The sequence below is a fragment of the Macrobrachium nipponense genome, chromosome 48 (genome assembly GCF_015104395.2).
Source record: "Macrobrachium nipponense isolate FS-2020 chromosome 48, ASM1510439v2, whole genome shotgun sequence".
NCBI classification, from domain to species: domain Eukaryota; kingdom Metazoa; phylum Arthropoda; class Malacostraca; order Decapoda; family Palaemonidae; genus Macrobrachium; species Macrobrachium nipponense.
Genome location: NC_087223.1, coordinates 23515709 through 23540628, shown reverse-complemented (window position 1 = coordinate 23540628; position 24920 = coordinate 23515709). Strand labels below are relative to the sequence as shown.

General features: G+C 35.5%; 1 protein-coding gene across 9 annotated transcripts in view; it reads right to left on the bottom strand.

Moving 5' to 3' along the window:
- Window positions 1–24920, bottom strand: part of LOC135205130 (insulin-like growth factor 2 mRNA-binding protein 1) — a 355998-nt gene that overhangs the window by 167241 nt on the left and 163837 nt on the right. The window contains exon 1 of one of the 9 annotated variants that reach the window (XM_064235491.1): window positions 10534–10795. The exons of the other annotated variants lie outside the window; for them this stretch is intronic. Coding sequence (XP_064091561.1) covers window positions 10534–10589 — 56 coding nt within the window. The 5' untranslated portion in view covers window positions 10590–10795. Of the gene's footprint in view, window positions 1–10533; window positions 10796–24920 lie in introns of those variants that run through there. 9 annotated transcript variants of the gene reach the window in all.

Here is a 24920-nt window from a genome sequence, read left to right as displayed (position 1 = left end):
ATATTTTTCTAGCTTTGTTGAGTTGCCCCTTTTTCTTGAAACCATTCCGGGTATGCTAATGCATTTCGAAGGCTTTTTTATCGATGTAATTTATTTCTTGCTCTATATTTACAAGGGGTCACACGTTCTCATTGCCCTAAGAAATACACCTGTTAGAACCCCTATTTTTGATATCATGACTATGAAAATAAAGGAGAAGAAATGAATATATTGAGTTGTATGTGTGGGGGCTTTCATATGTGCTGAATTCATATCCTGTTTCTTTTTTTTCTTTATGGGAGTATTGTCTAAAAAATCGGGCAGTTTTATTATTGTTACTTTCTCTAAAGTGAAAACTGGATTTATTGTTATCAAACTTATTGAGCTCATCAAGGAAAAGTTTTCTATTTTATTTCCATTGTTTTTTCCCCTTGCAGAATAGCAAAAATATTTCATCCACGTATCTCCCACCATCCTTGCAGTTTTAAGTTAGGGACATTCACATTAGGGGAACTAGATTAGTTTTTCAAAAATTCTTCCATATAGATGTTAGCGAGTATAGGTGATAATGAGGACCCCCATAGCTACTCCATATTTTTGTTTGTAAACATGTCCCTCCCCAAAAAAAAAAACGTGAAATAAGTATCACTGACACACAATTTGATCAATCAAGGAAGACGCCTATTTTTCGATGTTTGGGGATTGAAAATACCTCATTATGTTTTAGGGGTCTTGTAGGAATTCTAATACTTTATCTAAGGGGACATTGGTGAATAATGCTACTACATCAAAAAAACTAACCATGTGTCCCCTTTATTATTCTTTTTCTTAACTTTGTCTATGAAACAAAATTCTACTGAAATGTTTAATATGGGATCTGAAAAAATATACCTAAGTTATTCCTAGTTCTCCAAGCTAACCACACAGCTAAGTTTTTGTTGGAGTTAGTTTCCTACTAGAAAAAACAATAGGGCGTAGTGGGGGGCAGCCCTCCCTTGTGTATTTTGGGGGGGGGGGCTGCCATATATATATGCAAGTTCAGGTAATTTACTTGAGAAATAATTTTATGGCATAGGCATTGTGTCCTTCCCATTTAACCTAGTTCTACTGATTATTTTCTTTCACATTCTGATTAAAAAAGGTATTCTGAAAGCTTTTGGATTTGTTGGGGGGAGGATTCTCTATTTTTTTAGCATAAGTAAGTTTCATCATCTAGTAGTCCTGTACATTTTAACCCTATATTTCTGAAAGCTATTCATGATGACAATACTACCCCCCTTGTCCAGCTTTCATAATTCTAATATCTTGTAGCTTTTTAAATCCCTTCAGAGCGATACTAAATCTCCTTGGCAAGATATCTCCAAAGTTTGCTTTTCATTACTTCCTATCATGACCCCCCCCCTCTCTGAGAAAAAGGAGCTAAATCATTGTGATGTTTTCGAACATTAAGGTAGTTAATCTTTGCTGTTGATTTCTTATGTTTAATATTGTTTGTAGTCCTGCACAAAAACAAAAATTTTTATCCGGCCCTAGGTGGCGTGCTGTTTTCAATTTTTCTCCCTAGTCAATAAAATCTACTTGAGATATTCTATATTATCCATATTGCTAAAAATTTTTTATCCAAACCGAGTTACTAAAATAAACTCTCAAAAAACTTATTTTTTAATGTTGACCAGTGTTACGATTTGTATCAAAGTTTTTACTCTTTTTTACTGTTTGACCTGCCCAACAAACTTTTTTTTGTAAACCAAACTCACCCCTTATGGTCTCTTGAAGTTTGTTTTTGTGTACTCCCTTACACCAGCAAATGCAGCTTCTTTCTTCTCCCCTAAGCTCTTGCAACTGATCCTTGAGTATCCTTCCTTGAAAAACTGCTGAATGCTTTCTCCACTCCAGGGTCTTCTTCAATCCTGCCATAGTGTTTTTTTTGGGGGACACACTTTGTTTCTTCAAAACATTCACTTATTTTAAAAAAAACCACCCAGATCTTGTTTTTTTTCATGGCTTTGGGCTTTGTAAAAGTTGTGTTTCATATCTTCTGCATAATGAACGAGCTTGAGTTCCAGCGACTTCATACAGTTGTTGAAAATGGTACTTCTGTTGTAATGTTGCTGTGGGTTACATGATGAACCAAAACAAAAACTTCTTTTCAGTTTTCTTCTGACGATTTGAAAAAGAAAACCCCAAACCCAAAAATTCAAAATTCAATTTGTAACTTGTTTTACTTCTAAGTATTTACATTAAGTTTTACTCCAAACAATCTCGAGTACTTTCAGGCCCTTCTGTGGGGGGCCCATTCTCAAGAGATGTTTGGGATGTTAAGCTGGGTCAAGGACCCAGCAGTTCTTCTGGAACTTCTTCTCGTTGTGCTGTCATTTATGCGAATGGCTGTTCTGGGTTTTTCTTGAGCAACCATTACACAGAAGTACATTTCAAAAACAACTGTATGAAGTCGCTGGAACTCAAGCTGTTCAATTATGCAAGAGAAGATATGAAAAAACACACAACTTTACAAAAGCCAAAGCCATTAAAAACAAAAAAAGATCTGGTTTTATAAGTGAATGTTTGAAGAAACAAAGTGTCCCAAAAAAAAACATATGGCAGGATTGGAAGAAGACCCTGGAGTGGAGAAGGGCATTCAGCAGTTTTCAAGAAAGGTGGATACATCAAGGATCAGTTTGCAAGAGCTTTAGGGAGAAGAAAGAAGCTGCATTTGCTGGTGTTTAAGGAGTACACAAAACAACTTCAAGAGACCATAAGGGGGTGGAGTGGTACAAAAAAGTTGTTGGGCAGGTCAACAGTAGAGTAAACTTTGATACAAAATCGTAACATGGTCAAACCATTAAAAAAATAAGTTTGAGAGTTTATTTTAGTAACCTCGGTTTGGATTTCCAAAAAATTTAGCAATATGGATAATATAAAGGAATATCTCAAGTAGATTATTGACTAGGGGGGGGATGAAAAAAAACAGCAGCACGGTAGGGCTAGGATTAAATTTTTGTTTTTGCGAGGGGACTAACAAAAACAATATTAACATAGAATTCAAACATAAAGCAAGATTAACTACCTTAATGTCGAACATCACAATGATTTAGCTCTTTTCTCAGAGGGGAGTGATGATAGGAAAAGTAATGAAAATAAGCAAAAAACTTGGAGATATCTTGCCAAGGAGATTTAGTATCGCTCAAATGAAGGGATTTAAAAAGCTACAAAAAAGATATTTTAGAATTATGAAAGCTGACAAATGGGGGGTAGTATTGTCATCATTGGGAATAGCTCAGAATATAGGGTTAAAAAAGTACAGGCTACTAGATGATGAAACTACTTATGCTAAAATTTAGGGGAGAATCCTCCAACAATCCAAAAAAAAGCGTTCAGAATACCTTTAATTCAGAATGTGAAGAAAAATAATCAGTAGACTAGGTAATGGGGAAGGACATGCTAGCACTAAAAAATTATTTTCTCAAAGTAAATTTTACCTGAACTTGCATATATATATGGCAGCCCCAAATACACAGGGAGGGCTCTGCCCACTACGCCCCATATTGTTTCTAGTAGGAAATCTCCTAACAAAAACTTAGCTGTGGTGGTTAGCTGGAGGGAACTAGGAATATACTTAGGTATATTTTTCAGAAATCCCATATTAAAACATTCAGTAGATTTCATAGACAAAGTTAAGAAAAAGTATATTAAAAGGGACACATGTTAGTTTTGGATGTAGTAGCATTATTCACCAAATGTCCCCACCTTAGATTAAAGTATTAGAATTCCTACAGACTAAACATAATGAGGGTATTTTCAATCCAAACATTTCGAAAAATAGGCGTCTTCCTTTGAGTTGATCAAATTGTGTGTCAGTGATACTTATTTCACGGTTTGAGGGGGACATGTTTACAAACAAAAATATGGAGTAGCTATGGGGTCCCCCTCATTATCACCTATCCTCGCTAACATCTATATGGAATATTTGAACTAAAATCTAGTTTCCTAATGTGAATGTCCCTAACTTAAAAACTGCAAGGATGGGGTGGGAGATACGTGGATGATATTTTTTTTGCTATTCTGCAAGGGTGGGGATGGAAATAAAAACTAGGAAACTTTTCTTGATGAGGGGGCTCAATAAGTTTGATAACAATATCCCCAGTTCACTTTTTAGAGAAAAGTAACATTAATAAAAAAAACTGCCCTTTTTAGACATACTCATAGAAAAGAAAAGAAACAGGATATGAATTCAGCACATTATGAAAAAGGCCCCCCCCACACTACAAAACTCTTATACTTCATTTCTCTCTTTTTCCATAGTCATGATATAAAAATAGGGGTTCTAACAGGTTTATTTTTCTTAGGGCAATGAGAACGTGTGACCCTTGTAAGATAGAGCCAAGAAATAATTACATCGATAAAAAAAAAAAAAAAGCTTCGATTGGGGGGCATTAGCCCATACCCCGGAAATGGTCAGAAAAAGGGCACTCAACAAAAGCTAGAAAATATTTTACAGAGCGAATGTAGAGAGTACATGGAATAAAGAACCCAAAACAAGAAAAATAGCCTTTCCCTCCCTTTTTATGCCTAAAATGAAAAAACCAAAATCACTTCAAAAATGAAAAGGAAAGTCAAATATAAAAATTTGTATATCATTTGATAAATACTTTAAAAAACAAGGTATGTAAAAATAAACTGGAAGGAGAAGACAGTAATACAGATGATGTAGCGGGGGTATAACATAATCAATTTGCAATAATTTGTGGAGACAGATTATGTGGGGGAATCAGGTAGGGGAATAAGGACTAGAGTCCAAGAACATAGAAGGGCAGTACAGCTTAACTCTCAGGGGAGTGCTATAGCTAGACATTGGTTGGGAAAATTTGACCATAAGGGATGGATTTCAAAAAAAAACAGTAGGGGCTTATTATACAAAAGCAACAAAATTAAGTCACAGGATGGGAGTAGAAGGTTTTGCGCTATCAGAGAGATCAAAGTAAATTGAAGGAAAAAAAACAAAGGTTTTTTACCTCAGAAGATCCCATAAGCCGAGCTTTGATATTAAAAGAAGCTAAGAATGACCCTGCCTGACCTGGGAGATTAGGTTCCCTGCCCCAAAACAGACTTTCGGTGACCACACCCTTACCAACAAAGGGTGAATCCCCATTGACCAAATCAGCTCAGGATATCAGAGCGACAAGAGGGGGATTGGGCAACTCTCAAGAAAAACCACCGAACAGCCATCGCATAATGACAGCACAAAACGGGAGAAGCAAAGTTCCAGAACAGGGGGTGCTGGGCCTTGACCCAGGCTACATCCCCAAAACAACATCTCTTGAGATGGGGGCCACAGAAGGGCCTGAAGTACCTCGGAGTGTGGAGTAAAAAAAACTTAATGTAAATACTTAGAAAAGTAAAACAAGTTACAATGAATTTGTGGGGGTTTCTTTTTTCAAATAAGTATATAATATATATATATTTATAAGGCTGGGAAAAAATGTTTTCTGTTACAACAGAATTCCAAAAAATATAGAGAGAAAAACACTTATATTTTCAGAGACTGCTGTCTCTCTCTCTCTTCAGGTAGATGAAAAAATATAGTATTTCTCTCTATATTCTGGCGTTTTTATGGGCTTTCCTTTTATAATTATTTTTATTTATCTTTATTATTATTATTTTGTTTTATTATATTTATATATATATATATATATATATATTATATATATTATATATATATATATATGTAATACACATCTTTTGAAATAAAAACATAAATTTTTTTATATAAACATAAACTAAAACTTTCCCTACCAAGAAAAGGACCTATATAAAGTGTGGGGATATCTGTCCCCATCCGAAGTCACGAACTAAGAACACAGGTCACTAAAATTCAACAAACTCAGTACTGAGTCTTGCTCTGGTATATATACCTATGCAATGCCCTAAAAATATATATTATATTACTCGGTCAGCTAAATCCTACAACTAAGAGCAGTAGTCGCTCCGAATGTTATTATCGAGGGGGGCTTCTTGCAAGATCTATATCAGAGTTAATTTCACGATAAAAATATACAAAAAAAAAATTACATTTCAGCGCTGAAACGGAAATGGACGGGGTGCACTATGAATCAAATTTCAGGATTCCATTTTTACGTTATTTTAATTCCAGGGCGAGTTCCGTGATGTGAGGATATATATATATATTATATGTATTTATATATATATATATATATATATATATATATACTATATATATATATATATATATAAAATATCAGAGTCTATATATCTTTGCGTCAGAAATAATGCATTGCATTGCCATGGGACATTCTCATATCCGGACACTTAATGGTTTAGTAACAAACCTTTGTGATACAATTCCAGTAGAAATGAAAATAATAATAATTAATAATAATAACAAAAATAATAAAAATAATAATAATAATAAATCTACAACAAGGCTTCATGACGATCGTTTCAAACCGGGGAATATATTTTGATATAAAACGTGATTTACGAGGGGGAGGAAAACGTTTCAGACATATTGTTTTTTCTTTTATCCTCATAGTTGCTTTCAGTGGCCCCCCCAAAAACATGAATTCACGAAAGGACGTTTCCAAATTACATAACGGCCGTAAAAAAACAGTGACGCGAATCACTGAAAATAACGCCATAACGCTAAATGGGGACATATAATTTACCCGCTCCTTGCACAAATAAACCAAGTACCCATATAAACAAATTAGAAAGAAATACAAAAATGAAAAAAAAAAATGAAAAAAAAACGACTTGGAATATCATGGACTTTATCTCCCCAAAATTTTAAAAATCTCAAGTACAATAATAATAATAATAACAGAAATAATATATACACAAATGTACACCAACATGCGTATTATATACTATATATATATATATATATCTTATATATATATATATATATATATATATATAATATATATATATATATATAGCCATATTTTTTTATAGTTTTCAAGCAGAACTTTCAGAAATGTTGAAGATCTATACTATATGACCAAATATTTAAAGTTAATTTTAATTTAGTATATATATATATATATATATATATATATAGATATATATATATATAATATATCTTAATTTATTATATATATATATATATATATATATATATATATATTATATACACACACACATGTAATATTACATGTATATATACGCACATATATAATGCCTGTGTATATATGCATAAGACCATACAAACTGAGGCAAACCTCCTCCCATACATAAATCTATCAACACTCAATACATGCAAGCAAAACCCAATAGTATACAGGTGTATTTACATCAAAGCTCATTCACAAATAAATAAATAAATGTTTAAAATTATATTTTTTTTTAAAAAGGGTGGGTATCGGGCAAGGGGGGAGGGAGGGAGGGAAGGGGGTGGGGTATATGCAGCCACAGGGTTTTGGGGTGGGGGGGAGGAAGGGGTTTACGAAGGTCACTAATCTATTTAAAAACTAATAAACTCCCGATCAAACTGGCCAGGGAATTATGGGGGGGGGGGGGGGGGGGTGGGGTGGGGGGGGGGGGGGGGGGTGCACAGACATTTTCCATGCTGATTTTCCACACCACCACTTCTTCTCCTCCTTCTTCTCTGAAGTGGGAGTTTTGATCACACTGATATACTGGAGGGGATATGGTGCATGCAGTTCTGCTTGCAATGATATGTATATATATAATAATATATATGTATAGGTTATATAATAATATATTATAAATATATATAATATATATATATATAATATATATATATATAATAAAAGGAATCCGTAAAAAAAGCTCCTTTTATTAATGGATTTCTGTTTTGACGGAATATATTTCATATATATATATATATATATATATAGATATATATATATATATATAGATATATATATATATATATATATATATATATATATATATATATATATATATATATATATATATATAAATATATATATATATACATATAAATATGAGTATATATAAAAAAAATATACTACAGGTATATATGCATATATAAACTCATATTTATAGATTACATTCATTTACATATATATAGTATAAATATATATTTATTTATATATATGCATATACATTTTTATATGGAAAATACTTCTTACCTAATTGTTCCCAAAGGCGAGACTTCTGGTAGAAGCTTTCTTGCTCGGCTAAAAATTTGACTTTCTGTTTTTTGGAACTTATATTTTTTTTTTATGAAATAGAGGGACAAACTTTCACTTCTATATATGCCTTTTTTAATTTTTATATTTCAATAATACTTTTTTTTTTTAATTTCAGATGATTTTTAATTCCAATTTTTTTTATCTCGGATGTTTTAAAATTTCAATTTTTTTTTTAAATTCCAAATTTTTATTTTTCACTGCCACTCCCACCACTCTTAATTGATATAAAAGTTTTATATATAGTTCCTTTGCAATGATCAGTGCGTTTTGAATTGAAAAATGATGATATGCATTCTGGATATGTCTACAGTTCAAAAGATACTGCCATAGTATTTATTATTAGAGATCTCAGCCAGACGACTGCAAATGAAATTTAGATTAATAATTTATATTTTATTTTTGAGGAAAATAAAATGTAAATACTTATAAGTAAAAAGTTATACACAGTAATTTTGTGGGTTTCATTTTCAATCTTCAGAAGAAAACTGAAAGAAGTTTTTCTTTGGTTTATACCAAGAAAAAACATAAATAATTTCTGTCTGTTAAAATATACACCGTGATGAAAAAAAAAATAGCTTGCAGCTAATTCATGTTATAAAATAAATTTTTTATTCATATTTCACTGCAATAGCATGATGGATCCAACTACCTCAAATCAGCTGATGTAAAATTTAGCCCAATAAACAATGAATAAAAAAAAAAAAATTCACAAAATTTAATTTGGAAATCCTCACAGATGACAACTAATTTTCTGAACTGGTTTTTTTTTATATTCTAAAATTTTCATTGCATTTGATTCTAATCACACACTGATTTCTATTTTCATGTTTTTTTAAATTAAAAGCAATTAAAAAATAAAAATAAAATTTTCGTTCTCGTGTCAATATTTTCATCGCTTTTCAATCCTGGTATCAATTATCTTAACAGCATAATAATGCGCATTTAATTCTTTAAAAATAATTTTCCAATTCGATTCAAATTATCTGAATCATTTCCCGCACTAATTAATTTTTTTTCAAGGATACAAATTGTTAAATCACTTCCTTATGACAATTACTCTCTAGACAGCAAATAAAACATATTTTCCAGGATTTATATTTTTTTTTTCCTTTCCAGTAAAAACGACGGGTCAAATCAAAACACGCTCTTGATGCTGGAACGCAGACTGTCCACAAAATCCAGTCTATAAATACCTCTCTCTCTCTGCTACTGAGCCTGGAAGCAAAAGCAGCAGCTGCTGCTGCTGCTGCTGTGAGGTTCCTGGAAGCTGGAAGCAGCAGCAGGCAGGATCTGGAAGCACAGGAGCTCTCCCAAGGAACTGCCTGACTATCGTCGGCGCGCGACACAACCATCCCCCGCAGGCAGTCATATCCCGGAGGTATCTCTCTCTCTCCCTGTGTGTGCTTGCAAATGCTTGCAAAGTGCGGGAGTTCCCTCTTCTTCTTCTCCTGCTGGGCGTCCGCCCTCCTACCCCCGGAAGGGGGAGGGAGGGAGGGAGGGAGGCAGGGAGGGAGGTAGGTGTGCTTTAGGAGATCCTGGGCCGCCCGAGGAGGACAAGACGGAAGAAGCTGAAGCCTCCTTCTTCCTCAAAACGCCTCCTTCGTCGTCGTCGACGTCGTCTACTACTGCTGCTCAGCGGTTGTGTCGAAGATATATAAAGGTCGTTCCAGGGACAGTTCCCAACATCGGCTCGAACCTGGAGGAGGAGGGGGAACCGACGACGATCACGGTCGGGGCATCTTTCTTGCCTTGCTGGGTTCAAGGGCGGAGGGACAACTTTTGCCGTCGTCCGCCGAGAGACACGAAAGGGGTTGGTTTGGTCAAGTCCTGTGAGTTTTACGAAAAGCAAGGGAACGTCAGCAAAGCAGCTAAGCGATCTCTCTCTCTCTATCTATCTCTCTATCTCCGCGCGCTAAGAGCAACAGCAACAGCAGCTACAGCATGAAAAACAGCAGCGTTAACAGCAAAAAAGCCAGCAGTGATGCAGCGGTTACAAGAATGGACAGGAGTCTAAGAGATGAAACACACACACACACACACACAGACAGAGGTACAGCCGAGGCAAGAATCATCCCGTCCCTGTCATCAGGACATCTATCTCCTGCAGGAGTAGCAGCAGCAGCAAGCAGCAATATCCTAAGGAGGACCCTATAACAGCGAGATATTCGCGCGTGTGTGTGTGTGCTAGGAAAAGACAGAGCGTTTTTGATGAGGGGGGGAATAAGAAGAAGAGGGGGTCGAAGCGCCCTCATCATCATCACGATCAGCACCAGCGGAGGAGGGTTCCCTCAAATGTCTGCCAACTTTTGTGATTTGGATTGACTTTTGTGTGTGTGTGTGTGAATGATTCCTTTACCTTTCAATGGACGGGGTTGGGGACGAGGCCGTGGCGTAAGCTCCGAATGTCTCCATGATTTCCACGACACTGGCACTGTGGCACTGCCTACGACACCATCAGGATACCGTCATGCCCTTGAGGTTTCGGTGGGGTGGGCCAAGGGCGAGAAGAAGTGATATGTGTGTGTATGTGTGTATGTGTGTTTGTGTGAGCAGGCGATCGAGCAGCAACGTTAGACGCACTGCTGCAGGTAGCACAGTCAGGCCAACACTGATCTGAGCCCTCCCTCCACCAAAGAGATTCCACCTACTATTCCTCCTCCCCCTCCTCCTCCTCGCGCGCGGGCGGGCGTAGCACGACACACAATTGCCAGCCTCCGCCAAGCAATATATGCATCCCTGCCTTTTGCAACCGTCTGCCTGCCCCGCCGGCGGACGCCAGGGTCGCCACCCAGCAGGGAATCCCTCCGAAGTGCCTCCGACGGGGCCAGACGGAGCCATGTCTCGGGCCTCGCAGGAATATCGCCAAAACAGAGACACTCGTCGTACCATGATTCCAGTTGCCATTCGCCGGGTGGGCCATTCGTCAGGTGCTGCCATCTGGTGGCAGGAGAGCGAACCTCGCTCCAACATCAACACATATACATTACGCAACACGGTCTCTTCGGCTCTCGGCTCTCTCTCTGCTTGGACGGGATAGAGAGGGGAGAGGGAGAGGGGAGAGGGAGGGAGGGAGGGGACCAACCAGCCCACAGCAGACAGTTGCCACCAATGCAGACTGGCTTCTCTAATCATCATTTTTTCCTTTTTGTTTTTTTTATTTTTATTTATTTATTATCTGACCTCGCCGTCAAATCGTGGAAGAACGGGCGCCCGAACCTGGCCGCCCGTAGGGGCAACGGAATCGGACGCTGGCGCGTGGGGGCGTGGTGAAGAAGGGTGGTTGTGGGGGAGGGGGAGAGGGGTGTCAGAAAGCCAATGGAACCTCGTCAGTCAAAAAGTCGCTAATCGACATCAACTATTATGCAAAATAGATGTAATAAATATTTCAACCCGACGTCAACTAATAATTAATTAATTAATTATATATATATATATATATATATATATATATATATATATATATATATATATATATATATATATATATAATAATATATATATGTATACCCCAAAATTATAATATAATGAATGAGAAAACAACATATATTAAGAAGCCCCTTAAAAAAAATTAACTAATAAAAAATAATAAATAAATAAAACTATCTGTAATGGACAGGTAGAGGAAATACGGGGGGGGGGGGGGGGGGGGTGGGGGGGGGGTGGGGGTGGGGGGGGGGGGGGGGGGGGGATCGGTAGTAATCTATGAGAGAGTCCGGCCCCCACGATCCAATCATGCATCTCTCCCTCTCTCTCCTGACATGACTTCATAAGCACGGGTTGGGGAGGAGTGTGTGTGTGTATGTATGTATGTATATGGGCATAGGGGAGAGTGGGGTAAGAAGCCCCCCCTTAAGCAGAAATGCTTATATTGTCTACAGTATTGCAGCTGTCGACCTAATAGAGATATTTCTAGAAAGCTTTGTTATTGGTGCATCAATGATCATAATCATGAGAAGCTGTTGGCAATTGAGGATTATAAAAACATGACCTGAAAAAAGAGAGCATAAGGGGGGCTTTTACCCCATGGGTGGGGTAAGAAGCCCAGGGTGGGGGCTTTTTGCCCCATACCTAAGATATTGTGGTACTTCATGAAAACATCCACTGACATCGAAAAATAGGCGTCTATATTTTTGCTAAATATAAAAAATTCACCCTCTCACACACAAAAATTCAAGAATAATGTTGGAAAATATACAGCAATTAATCTTGGATTTCTTAAGTTTCTTGTAAAACCTAGGAATTCTGCGGTATTCATAGGAATTGAAATTAGCAAAATTGTCAAATAAATTGACACTTCCTCCACATGACAGCTGTAACAGCACAATCAGAAATACATTCACTTTGTTTATACAGCACCAAGAATAGTGCAAATAAAAGACATAAAGGATAAATCTTACATGAGAACAAGAATGTCACATGTGAAAAAGGTAAACTAATTACCTTTTCATTACTCCATCATGAATTGTAATGTGCTTTTCTGCTCGACTCGGCTTAACAATTTTAAGAAAGTAATGTATCGTCAGTCTACGAAACAATCAACATTAAACCATCCATTTGCTGTGTTTGTTTGTTTTGTTTGTTTGTATGGTGCTTTTACGTTGCATGGAACCAGTGGTTATTCAACAACAGGACCAACGGCTTTACTCAGTGACTTCCGAACCACGTCGAGAGTGAACTTCTATCACCAGAAATACAAATCTCTCACTCTTCAATGGAATGGCCGAGAATCGAACCCGCGACCACCGAGGAGAGACGCTAATACCATACCATCCAGGTGGGCTGCCGATCATAAGTAGTGAAGTCATCCTTTACCGGGGAAATATAAAAATAAGAGGAAGACAAACTCCAGCTGCCTTCATTGAGATGTATTATGTCCTCTTTCACCACTGGTTACACGTCCAACTGATCAGATGGGGTAAAAAGCCCCCTGGGCTTCTTGCCCCAAAGTGTGGTGGGCCTTTTACCCCACAAGCCATTTTTTAAGAAAACTAAATCCACCTGTACCTCAATTGAGTTTTCAAGTCTGGATTGCATTGCAGGATATTTCTAAGCTCTCATTTAAAGTAACTGTAGTTAAAGTATTGACTTTACTGACAAGATGTCCGCACAAGAGGATATCCCTGATATAGCACGCATACTCACTACATGAAAGGTGTCCAAAGAAGAAAAATGAGTGCTGGCTGTGTCCCATTCTAGCTCTCTCTGGCTCTTTGGTATAGAAAGTTTCAGGCAGATGGTGTTGCTGCACTGATCAGCTGACTAAGTTGCTATGATATGTAATAAGCAAGAAAAAAGGGGGTAGCCTTTTACACCACTCTACCCATATATATATATATATATATATATATATATATATATATATATATATATATATTATATATGTGTGTGTGTGTGTGTGTATATATATACCTATTTTATATTCGTAAGCCCTCAAAACTTCACCAAACCCCTTTTTTAACAAGTGCCAATCTTACCCCAATTTTAACGAGTGCCAAGTCCTACCCCATTTCTAGTAAGTGCCATATCCTGAGGCTACATAATAATAATAAGAATAAGAATAAGAATAATAATAATAATAATAATAATAATAATAATAATAATAATAATAATAATAATAATAATAATAATAATAAACACTTCAAACCACTTCATAAAATGTTTTTTTTCCGCTGTCGTGCAATGCTTCAGTAACTGAGAGCACTGGTTTGAATCCCTGCCAGGGAAGAGAGAAGCCATTAATATACTTAATGATATAATCAGATTATATATATATATATATATATATATAATATATAAATATATATATTATATATATAATATATATATATAATGCAGGTTCGACTTATTCTCTCTTTTTCTATTCTTACCTTCATGTTGTTATTATTATTATTATTACTAAGGGTATACAATATAGTGACATTACATTATTATTATAAAAGTAGTTTAACCAGACCACTGAGCTGATTTTCAGTTCTCCTAGGGCTGGCAATAAGGATTACATAAAATGCCAGGTCATTCAGGATAAATAAATAAATTGCACCCAGGCAAATGCTTTCATACTAGAACACACACACAATAAATACATTTACTCATGCTCTCTTACATACATACTAAAACGGTATATTAAAATTCAGAATTAGTTTTAAGTTTTTGAAATGTTTTAAAATTCACTAAAAACACTGATGTTTTATATTTGATCAATAAATTGCAGTTCCTCAGAAAAGTCAAAATCGTAACTACCGAAAATGTAAAAGATTCTGACAAAATTTCTTTTATTGTCTTATTTCCAATAGTTGACAGTCTCCGCTGGTCATACTTTGGACACTCGGACAAGACATGTCTGACTGTTACCAACTCCTTGCACTCTGAACACTCTGGAGCAGAGTCGTGTGGGCTGCTCATTAAGTGTCCCTGTGTCAGACGGGTATGGCCTATACGGAGACGTGTCAGAATGACTTGTTCATGTCTCTCTCTCTCTGTTATGATGAACTCCACTTTCCAACATCAGGTTTTATTTGCTTTAATTTGTTATTTTCTGACTCTTCATTCCAAATATGTTGCCATTTCCTTATAATACCCATCTTTATGTATGCTACATAATCACTCATAGGGAGACTCACACTTGATCTTGTCATTTGAATTGCTTCTTTGGCTGCTTTGTCAGCCTCTTCATTTCCTTTGATCCCTACATGGGAAGGGATCCAACATATTTCTACTTTTTTCCCAATAATATCTAATTTATGAAGTGATAATTTAATTTGTTGTACAAGATTATTTTTTGGTTTGCAACTCTGGATGGCTTCTATGGCACTTCTTGAGTCACTAAAAATCACAAAATTATTGAGTGATGTTTCTTTAATTATTTTCCTAATACAGCTTCGATATTCACAGCAGAACTTTGCGCAATAGCCTCAGCCATAAAAATCATTAAAGTGACATTATAATTAACTGGACAAGAGGAAAAGCAGCCTCAATAATAATAATAATAATAATAATAATAATTGTCTAAGCTAATATACTTTAACTTTGACGACAATACGACCATTGGCAGACACAGAAAAATAAACAAGCATTATTATCAACATCATCAAATTACCGATTAATTTAATTTAAAAAACCACTGAAAATTTATCTGATATAATTACTGGACCAAATTGACATGAAATACAGGGTGTCCATAAAGCCCCAGTACCATTCTGAGCAATAAATAATTGTAATGGTACTGGGCTTTATGGACACCCAGTGTATAACTACCAATATTGGATCTTTTAACCCTAATCACACTTTTAAAATAGTTTATATAAAAATATTCCCGTTGTCTTAACCATTACACAAAATATTTAAAAAACAAAAGCACTAAATACAATCCCGTCTAAAAGACTATCTAAAAATAAACCATCATATAATTCAAATCACATTAATGAAAATTTTTTTAATATATATATATATATATATATATATATATATATATATATATATATATATATATATATATATATATATATATATATATAAATTCCCGTTGTCCTAACCACTATAAAAAATATACCAAGAAAATAAAAAATCCCAGTCTAAATGATTAATTTATAAATAAAACACACCTACAATATAATATATCAAGACTACTATTTATAAAATAACCCATCATAAAATTCGATTCATGTTGATGTAAAATTTAAAAAAGTATAAAAAGTAAAAATCTTTACCCGTGGTCTTAACCACCCAAAAAAAGAGTAAAAAAAATTAAAGAAAATACAAAATCCCCAGCCTAAAAAATTAATTATAAATAAACCATCATCATATATATATATATATATATATATATAATATATATATATATATATATATATATATATATATGTATATATATATATATATATATATATAATATATATATATATATATGTGTGTATATATATTATATATATATATATATAAATATATAGTATATATATTAAAATTTATATTCCCGTTGCTTTTTCTTCAAAGCAAAGAATTCACCACATACCTTTTTTTTTTAATAATCCCTGCGGAAGGCTTCGAACCATATTCCATAATTCCATTCAAATACGTTTAGCTTTCGTAAAAAAAAAAAAAAAAAAAAAAAAAAAAAAAAAAAAAAAAAAAGGTGATAAGAAGTTTAATCCTTCATCCTTGTTTCATTTATACTCACCTGAAAGAGAGAAAAATATAATATTAGTTATGGTCAGCTGACAACAATAAAGAGATTGATTGATTGTGTCTGTTAAAACTAGCGGTCACAATATCTAGGTTATTGACGGCAAATAAAATGTATTCATGTATAGCAGAGAGGATTTTGAAATGCGTTTGTAACAAGGCGTGATCCGACCTTCAGCTGAAAATCCACGGTCAAATGGAGCGTGGTTCATTAAAATAAATACGCTCATATTTTATTAGAAATAACTGTCCTATACTGTTTAACAGCACATTATTCATTTTTCTGACATTGTCATTCTAATAAATAAATCATAAATGTCATATCCTAAAATTCCTGTATCTGTAACTCGACGCGAAACACCTTTTTTTTTTCTTCCATAGACCTTTCCTAACCCCCCTCCCCACCAACAAGAACAAGAACAACAACAAAGTGGTTTGAAGGCTTACTCCCCGAGTAAGCGGTAATAAGTTCTTTCCGCCTTCAATCACCACTTCCGTCACAATCACAAATACCGAATGTAAATAAAAAAATAAATATAAAAATGAACCCACTTTAGCATCTGATTAACAAATACGCCGACCAATTTATAGCAAATATAATATTTTCCCATAGACTAACAATCTTTTATATATATATATATATATATATATATATATATATATATATATATATATATATATATATATATGAACTTCGCTTCACTGAACCAACTGTAAAGAGGATTGACTTGTGAACACATCCACACACACACACACATTAGAGAGGAGAGAGCAGAGAAGCGAGAGAGAGATAGCAGAGAGCGAGAGAGAGAGAGAGAGAGAGAGAGAGAGAGAAAGAAGGAGAGAGAGCCGTTTTCTCTCACGGTTCCTCACAGAGGAATATGGCCTCGACGAGGTCACCCTTACCTCCAGAGGAATTTGTACCCAATCTACAGGTACGTAAGCCGACACGTAATCCCCCCCTCTCTCTCTCTCTCTCTCTCTCTCTCTCTCTCTCTCTCTCTCTCTCTCTCTCTCTCTCTCTCTCTCTTTCCCAGGTAAGCGTCATAACATATAAATTATTTACGTTCTATAGTTTGAGTGATTGACTGATTGGTTTGTATCAAAACTTGTCTTGTACCAAAGGTTATTGATGCAGTAAATAAATATTGAACTAGAAATATAGTATACACGATTTATCAAAACTGCAAAGGATAAAAAATCAGATCTATTCGGCTTTTCAGTTCATGAATACCGAAAAATAATTAATAAATAATAAATAATACATTCTGGAATATCCTGACAATCACAGAACACTATCAAAAACAAAAAATCACCGTGACATCAAAATCGAGATTCGATCATTTTGGAGTCATTTTAAAATCATTCTAGAACAGCTCCTCTCTCTCTCTCTCTATCTCTATCTCCATTTCTTCCTTCTCCTAGTTCATTCAAGTCCTACACTAGAAAATACCCTAAGTTGATCATCTACTGTAGTATTCTCTCTCTCTCTCTCTCTCTCTCTCTCTCTCTCTCTCTCTCTTTCCTCCACATTTCTTCCTCTTCTAGATCTAACCTTACAGTCTAGTCCTACACTAGAAAGTTTTTTGATAATCTACTGTAGTATTCTCTCTTCTCTCATATATATATCTATATATATATATATATATATATATATGTATATATATAAATATATATATATATCTTAGGTTTAACCTTAAACTCTGCACTGTACTGTTCAACTTGCACACTATTTATTTTTGACATTTTCCTTCCAATAAATAAATCATAAATATCCGATCCTAAAATTTCCTGTATCTTTAACTCGACGCGAAACACCTTTTTCACACCTTTTTTTAGGCTTTTCCATAAACCTTTCCTACCCCCCCCCCCTACAACAATAACAACAACAAAAGCAGTTTGTAGGCTTACTCCCCGAGTAAGTGAAAATTCTGGAGTGGAGGACAATTAGTAACTATATCACAAAAGACAGACTTTCTTTGTTTCAAAAACCATTTTAAAAATCTGCTAAAATAGAACAACGAATTTAAAATTAAAAGTTTAAAAACATAATTGGATATAAAAAAGCTTCACGAAGCTTAAGATTAAATTTCTGAAAACTATAAAACTTTTGAGTTGAAAGAAACTGTATAGAATTATATCATGACACTGATGACCGTAAACATATGATGTTTGTTTTTGTTCTATAAATATTAGGAGCTGAACTACGTTTTACGATGGAAATTATATATTAAAAAATAAATAGATTCTTCTCTCTATTTTTGGTTTTTATTTATTTATCAAAGAAATGGATCTTTTATTTTTGTTTATTTTGCATAAGTAATTATTAACAATAATGAAACAAAAACTGATGCGATGGAATTAAAAAAAATGTTTTAAATAAAGATATAATAGTAATAATAATTAATAATATTTTTCATAACATGAATCATCAAAAACTGGGCACAACTCACGTAGTAAAATGTCCCTTAAAAATCAAGTAAAACCCGCTATAGTGACCACCACGATTCCTGGCTGGAATATGCAAATTCCAGTCTATAATGTCTCCTCCCCCACACACCCCCACCCCCCCACCACCACAATTCCAGCTTTCAAGACGCAATGAATAAATCAGATCCATTGCGCAGCAGCAGAACCAAGTTCATTCACAAGATGTGACAGTTGTAGTAGTAGTAGTAGAAAGTAGCTGGAGTAATGTGACCGTAGTAAAAGAGTAGTATATTTCATTCATAAAAGTCATGAGTATAGCGAGTTTTGCGCCCAATTACGAATGACACAACAATGCAAAAGGAAACCTGTTGATCTTCACTTCGACTTCAACCGTACCGGGGCTGACTTTTTGCTTGTTTGGTCGACTTCAAGTTCTTGCATATTTAGCGGCTGATTTCTGGTTTGTTTGGCGACTGACTTTGCTTGTTTGCCTGACTTTGAGTTCTTGCAGATTTAGAGACTGATTTTTGTTTGTTTTTAATGTTAAGATATTTCTACCACTTCCCTTCAATTTGACATTTATTTGTGACTTTTCCAGTCGTATTTTTATTTATATTTTCTCATCTCTCAACTCCGCAAAACATTATTATTATTATTATTATTATTATTATTATTATTATTATTATCTTATTATTATTATTATATTATTATCATTGAAAAACAAAGGAAACTCATAAAATTACTGTGTATGACGTGTTTACTTATAAGAATTTATATTTATTTTACTCAAATAAAATAAAATGTATATACTTATAAGCAAACCCACGTTATGCACAGTAATTTTATGGGTTTCTTTTTCAATCTTCAGAAGAAAATTGAAAGAAGTTTTTTGTTTGGTTTATTATTATTATTATTGATTATTATATTATTATTATTATTATTATTAAAACATAATCCATCTGCAACCTTTAAAACTACGATAATTATTTTCTTCTATCGTTAACAATGTTATTGCTACTTAAGACTGTTCAAGATCATTGCAAACTTCTTCAATCCTCCTACGAGCGAAGGTGATCGCAAATAAATACAATATCCACGTCCTCAATCGCTCCTGACTTTGACCAATCAAGTCGACTTGCAGAAAGGAGTTGCAGAATTATCATATTAAGTTATATAGTTGTATACCATCAGCAAAAATATACTACATATATCCAAGAATGAAAGCAGGACAAATAAATATATCAATAAACAAGTATATTCATAGGAATTAAGACAATATAAATCTGACAAAATCGGGTAATAATCAATAAATTTGTAGATAAATGCAATGACGGTGTTAATGCAGGGATCTCTGCAGATTCCTGACCAAGTGGTATTGCATGGATATTTAGACTGACCAAGGGTACTCCAATACATGGCAGGGTTGGTGATTTTTTTTATATAGTTTTGGAAAAATAAGAAAAAAATTAACTTAAAAAATCAGTTATTTTTTATTTGTTAATGTTTTTTAAATCCATTTCCGCCTCAAAATGTAATTTATGACATCATTACTATTGATTTATCTTTTAGGTTTCTAGTTCTGGCCTAAAGTATGTATACTTGCAATTTTTTTATATCAAAATAAATCCATGGAGCACAGTTATGCTCAAGTTTTTATTAACCTTCGAACCATATTTTTCAATTTGTTTGCTTTCGAATAAAAAAAAAATAAAATAAAAAAATTATGATTTTTAATGAAAAAAAATCAGTGCATGGATCTTTGCAGATTAACCTGACCAAGGGTGTAATCCAAGAATATTGAAAGAATTAAGACCAAGGAGAAATATGGCAATGCTGCACGTTTTCAAGTTTTTAAAACATGTTTTTAAAACAGTCACGTATGATGCTTTAAAGCATCCAGACCACATAATAATACCACTGCCCAAAAGGATGACGCATTTCAATTTAAAACAAGACAACTTTTGAGTGGGTCCTGTCTATAGTCGGGTGTTCCTCAGGGTATGGCTCTGGGGCCTCTTGTCTATTTTGTGTTTTTATCAACGACATGACCGCTGGTCTAAAAATGCTGTCTATTCTTACAGAGGGAGATGTACTCGCTGCAGATTCATTCCCCAAGATACAACCATTGCTAATTCATTCCCCAAGATACAATCATTGCTAATTCATTTCCCAAGATACAACCATTAGAAATCATTGCTTAAAACAGGACATAAGCTGAAATGGATTAGGAAGTGCTGTAGTTCGATACATCTGAGGTCTGGCCTCTAAAAATTTTTATTGATTAGTAAGTATCATTATTATTATCTTCATTGTTTTTTGCTCTATCACAGTCCTCCAATTCGACTGGGTGGTATTTATAGTGTGGGGTTCCGGGTTGCATCCTGCCTCCTTAGGAGTCCATCACTTTTCTTACTATGTGCACAGTTTCTAGGATCACACACTTCTGCACGAGTCCTGGAGCTACTTCAGCCTCTAGTTTTTCTAGATTCCTTTTCAGGGATCTTGGGATCGTGCCTAGTGTTCCTATGATTATGGGTACGATTTCCACTGGCATATCCCATATCCTTCTTATTTCTATTTTCAGATCTTGATACTTATCCATTTTTTCCCTCTCTTTCTCTTCAACTCTGGTGTCCCATGGTATTGCGACATCAATGAGTGATACTTTCTTCTTGACTTTGTCAATCAACGTCACGTCTGGTCTATTTGCTCGTATCACCCTATCCGTTCTGATACCATAGTCCCAGAGGATCTTTGCCCGATCGTTTTCTATCACTCCCTCTGGTTGGTGCTCGTACCACTTATTACTGCAAGGTAGCTGATGTTTCTTGCACAGGCTCCAGTGGAGGGCTTTTGCCACTGAATCATGCCTCTTTTTGTACTGATTCTGGCAAGTGCCGGGCATTCGCTTGCTATGTGGTTTATGGTTTCATTTTTCGTATTGCACTTCCTACATATGGGAGAGATGTTATTTCCGTCTATCGTTCTTTGAACATAAATCTGGTTCTTAGGGCCTGATCTTGTTGCCGCTGTTATCATTCCTTCAGTTTCCTTCTTTAGCTCTCCCCTCTGTAGCCATTGCCATGTGTCATCGCTGGCTAGTTCTTTAGTCTGTCTCATGTATTGTCCGTGCACTGGTTTGTTGTGCCAGTCCTCTGTTCTGTCTGTCATTCTCCGGTCTGTATATTTGTGGTCTTCGTCTACTTTTATTAGTCCTTTTTCTTTTTCCCATGCACTCTAGCCACTCGTCTTCACTGGTTTTCAGATATTGCCCCAGTGCTCTGTTTTCGATGTTGGACCGCAGTCCTCTATACTTAGTAGTCCTCTCTCTCCTTCCTTTCGTGTTATGTATAGTCTGTCCATATTTGCTCTTGGATGTATTTTATTATTATTATTATTATTATTATTATTATTATTATTATTATTATTATTATTATTGACAATTAAAAGCCACAGTAGTGTTAAAATATATTATTGTATAATGCTAAAAATTACTATGAGAGACTTTTAGCATAGTTAAAATATATTATTGTACAGTGCTAAAAATTACTAGAGAGACTTTTTGGCATTGTACAATAATATATTTCAACACTACTGTGGCTTTTAATTGTCGATATTATAGCCTCATTACGGAGGTTCATTGTTATTATTATTATTATTATTATTATTATTATTATTATTATTACAGCAGATGAAACCTATTCAAATGCAACAAACACACCAAAGGGGCCATTGACTGAAATTCAAGCTTCCAAGCAATATAATAATAATAATAATAATAATAATAATAATAATAATAATAATAATAATAATAATAATAATAACAAGTTTGCCTTGATATATATATATGTTTGCCTTGATATAATATATTAATATAATATATATATATATATATATATATATATATATATTATTATATTGGTTAACCTTCTCCACAAGCAGATGAACCAATCACAAGCACCGCTTGGCTGCTTGCGTTCTTTCACGCAATGATCTCGACCAATCAGAAAGCAGCGCCGGGCTAATCTTATACCCCCTTGGGCAGCCATACTCAAGGGCGTAGCCTTCCTCCATTAGTTTCCTCCCCCCCCCCCCCCCCTCCCTTGGGGAACTCTGCTTTACGGGTAAGAAGGCCCCCCTCCCCCTCCCCCTCCCCCAACCACGCCGCCACCCCCTTGCCATTTTTTTTTTTTTTTTTTTTTTGTTTTTTTTTTTTTTTTTTTTTTTTTTTAACAAGCAATAAGGGCATGTATGCAAAGGCTATAATTATAGCCTGGTATTTTTTATGTATGACGCGCGCAGCAAGGGTTTATAACCACCTCTCTCTCTCTCTCTCTCTCTCTCTCTCTCTCTCTCTCCTCTCTCTCTCTCTTCTGCTCCCAAATTTATTGTACTCCCGGACCGTTTGCAATCATGAATGAAAAAAGAGAGAGAGAGAGAGAGAGGCACAATAGGGCTAATTATAAAAGTAATAAATAAAAAAAGAAATGGGGGGTGAAAGGCAGGTCTGATAAAAACGGAAGAGGAACAGAACCGATAAAAAAGGGGTACACAAAAATAAAAAAAATAAAAAATAAAAAATAAAATAAATGGGGAAAGCCCTGCACATGGCAAATATAAAGGAGAGAGAGAGAGAGAGAGAGAGAGAGAGAGAGAGAGAGAGAGAGAGAGAGAGAGGATACTTAGACCACGGCTGAAGTGACATAAGTGGAATTTTGGGGACGGGGCGGGGGGGGGCGGGGTGGGGGGTGGGGGGGGTCAAACCAGCTTCTTTGAGGGCGAGAATAACCCTTAGATTTATGCATATACGATCTTACCCATATATGCCCGTAAAAGAAAACGGAGTTCTGGCGAGCTTGCGCGCCGGGAGGAGCCTTAATAAAAGATAAATACGCATGAGGTCTAGAGAGAGAGAGAGAGACTCCGTGTCTCTACGAGCTGCTGCGGCTTTATGAGCAAGAGCCCGTGCTGGCATAAGGCCAACTTAATCTTAAACTAAACGAGACGCCGCACAAACTATATATATATACGCCGTAGCTGGGAAACTTGCAGGTTCGAATCCCACGTGAGTCAGAGGGCTGCTGCTGCTACAAGCATTTTTGCCCTTGTTTGGCCTGACGATTGAATTTGTATACATACACCTGGTCGCTAGTCGCCCGTTGGGGGTGTCGCGATGTGGTAAATTGTATATACGTGTAAGTCCAGAGCTAAAAAAAAATTTCTAAAAAATTGTCCAACTCTGCTTGACTGTTATCAAAGTTGGCCTTATGCCAGCAACAACAGCAGCAGCAGCAGCAGTTAGACATAAAATTAAGGGCCAATGGCCAGGCGCTGGGACCTATGAGGTCATTCAGCGCTGAAACGGAAATTGTCAGTAGTAAGGTTCAAAAGGTGTATATAATAGAAGAGGGTGGAAAATCAGATAAAGAAAAAATATGAACGGAGGTACAGTAAAAGGCATGAAAGGGGACGCTGCAAAGAACGTTAAAAGCAATGCCTACAGTGCGCCGCATAAGGTGCCCAAAACCGATGAAAGAAAAAGGTTCATTCGGTTTATGGTTTGCGTGGGTATAGTAGCTGGAACCTCGCGATGGGTATCCAAGGGCAATGATCAATAAATACCCAAGCCTAGGGAAGAGGCCAGGGCACGGAACGAGAAAGGCATATATACCCAAGTCTGAAACAGCGGGGGTTGGGGGAGAGGGGTACCCATGTGGTTGCCGATGAAATCTGAAAGTTGCCCAGGGTATAGCGGCAAGGAACGTGGGCATCGGGTAGGCCGAAGTGGGGGGGGGGGGGGGGGGGGTCTACTACACCAGTCGAAACAGGAGATCACAAAGGCAACGTACCCAGGACAACATGGGTATGGGATACCCGTGTAGGAGGAAAAAAAAAAATAAAAAAATCCTTGAATGAAAAACGAGGACTTGAAAAAAAATGAAGAAGTGAACAAAAACGGATAAAGGAGAAGAAATATTCTGTGAATAAAAAAATAAGAGAGAGGAAAAAACGCAAGAATGAGAGAGGGTCAGTGTGGCCCAGGGAAGGGTACGAAAAACCACAAAAAATAAAAAAAATAAAAAATTCGATATAAAAACTATAACTACAAAAAAATGGTGGGTAACGTCCCAGCCA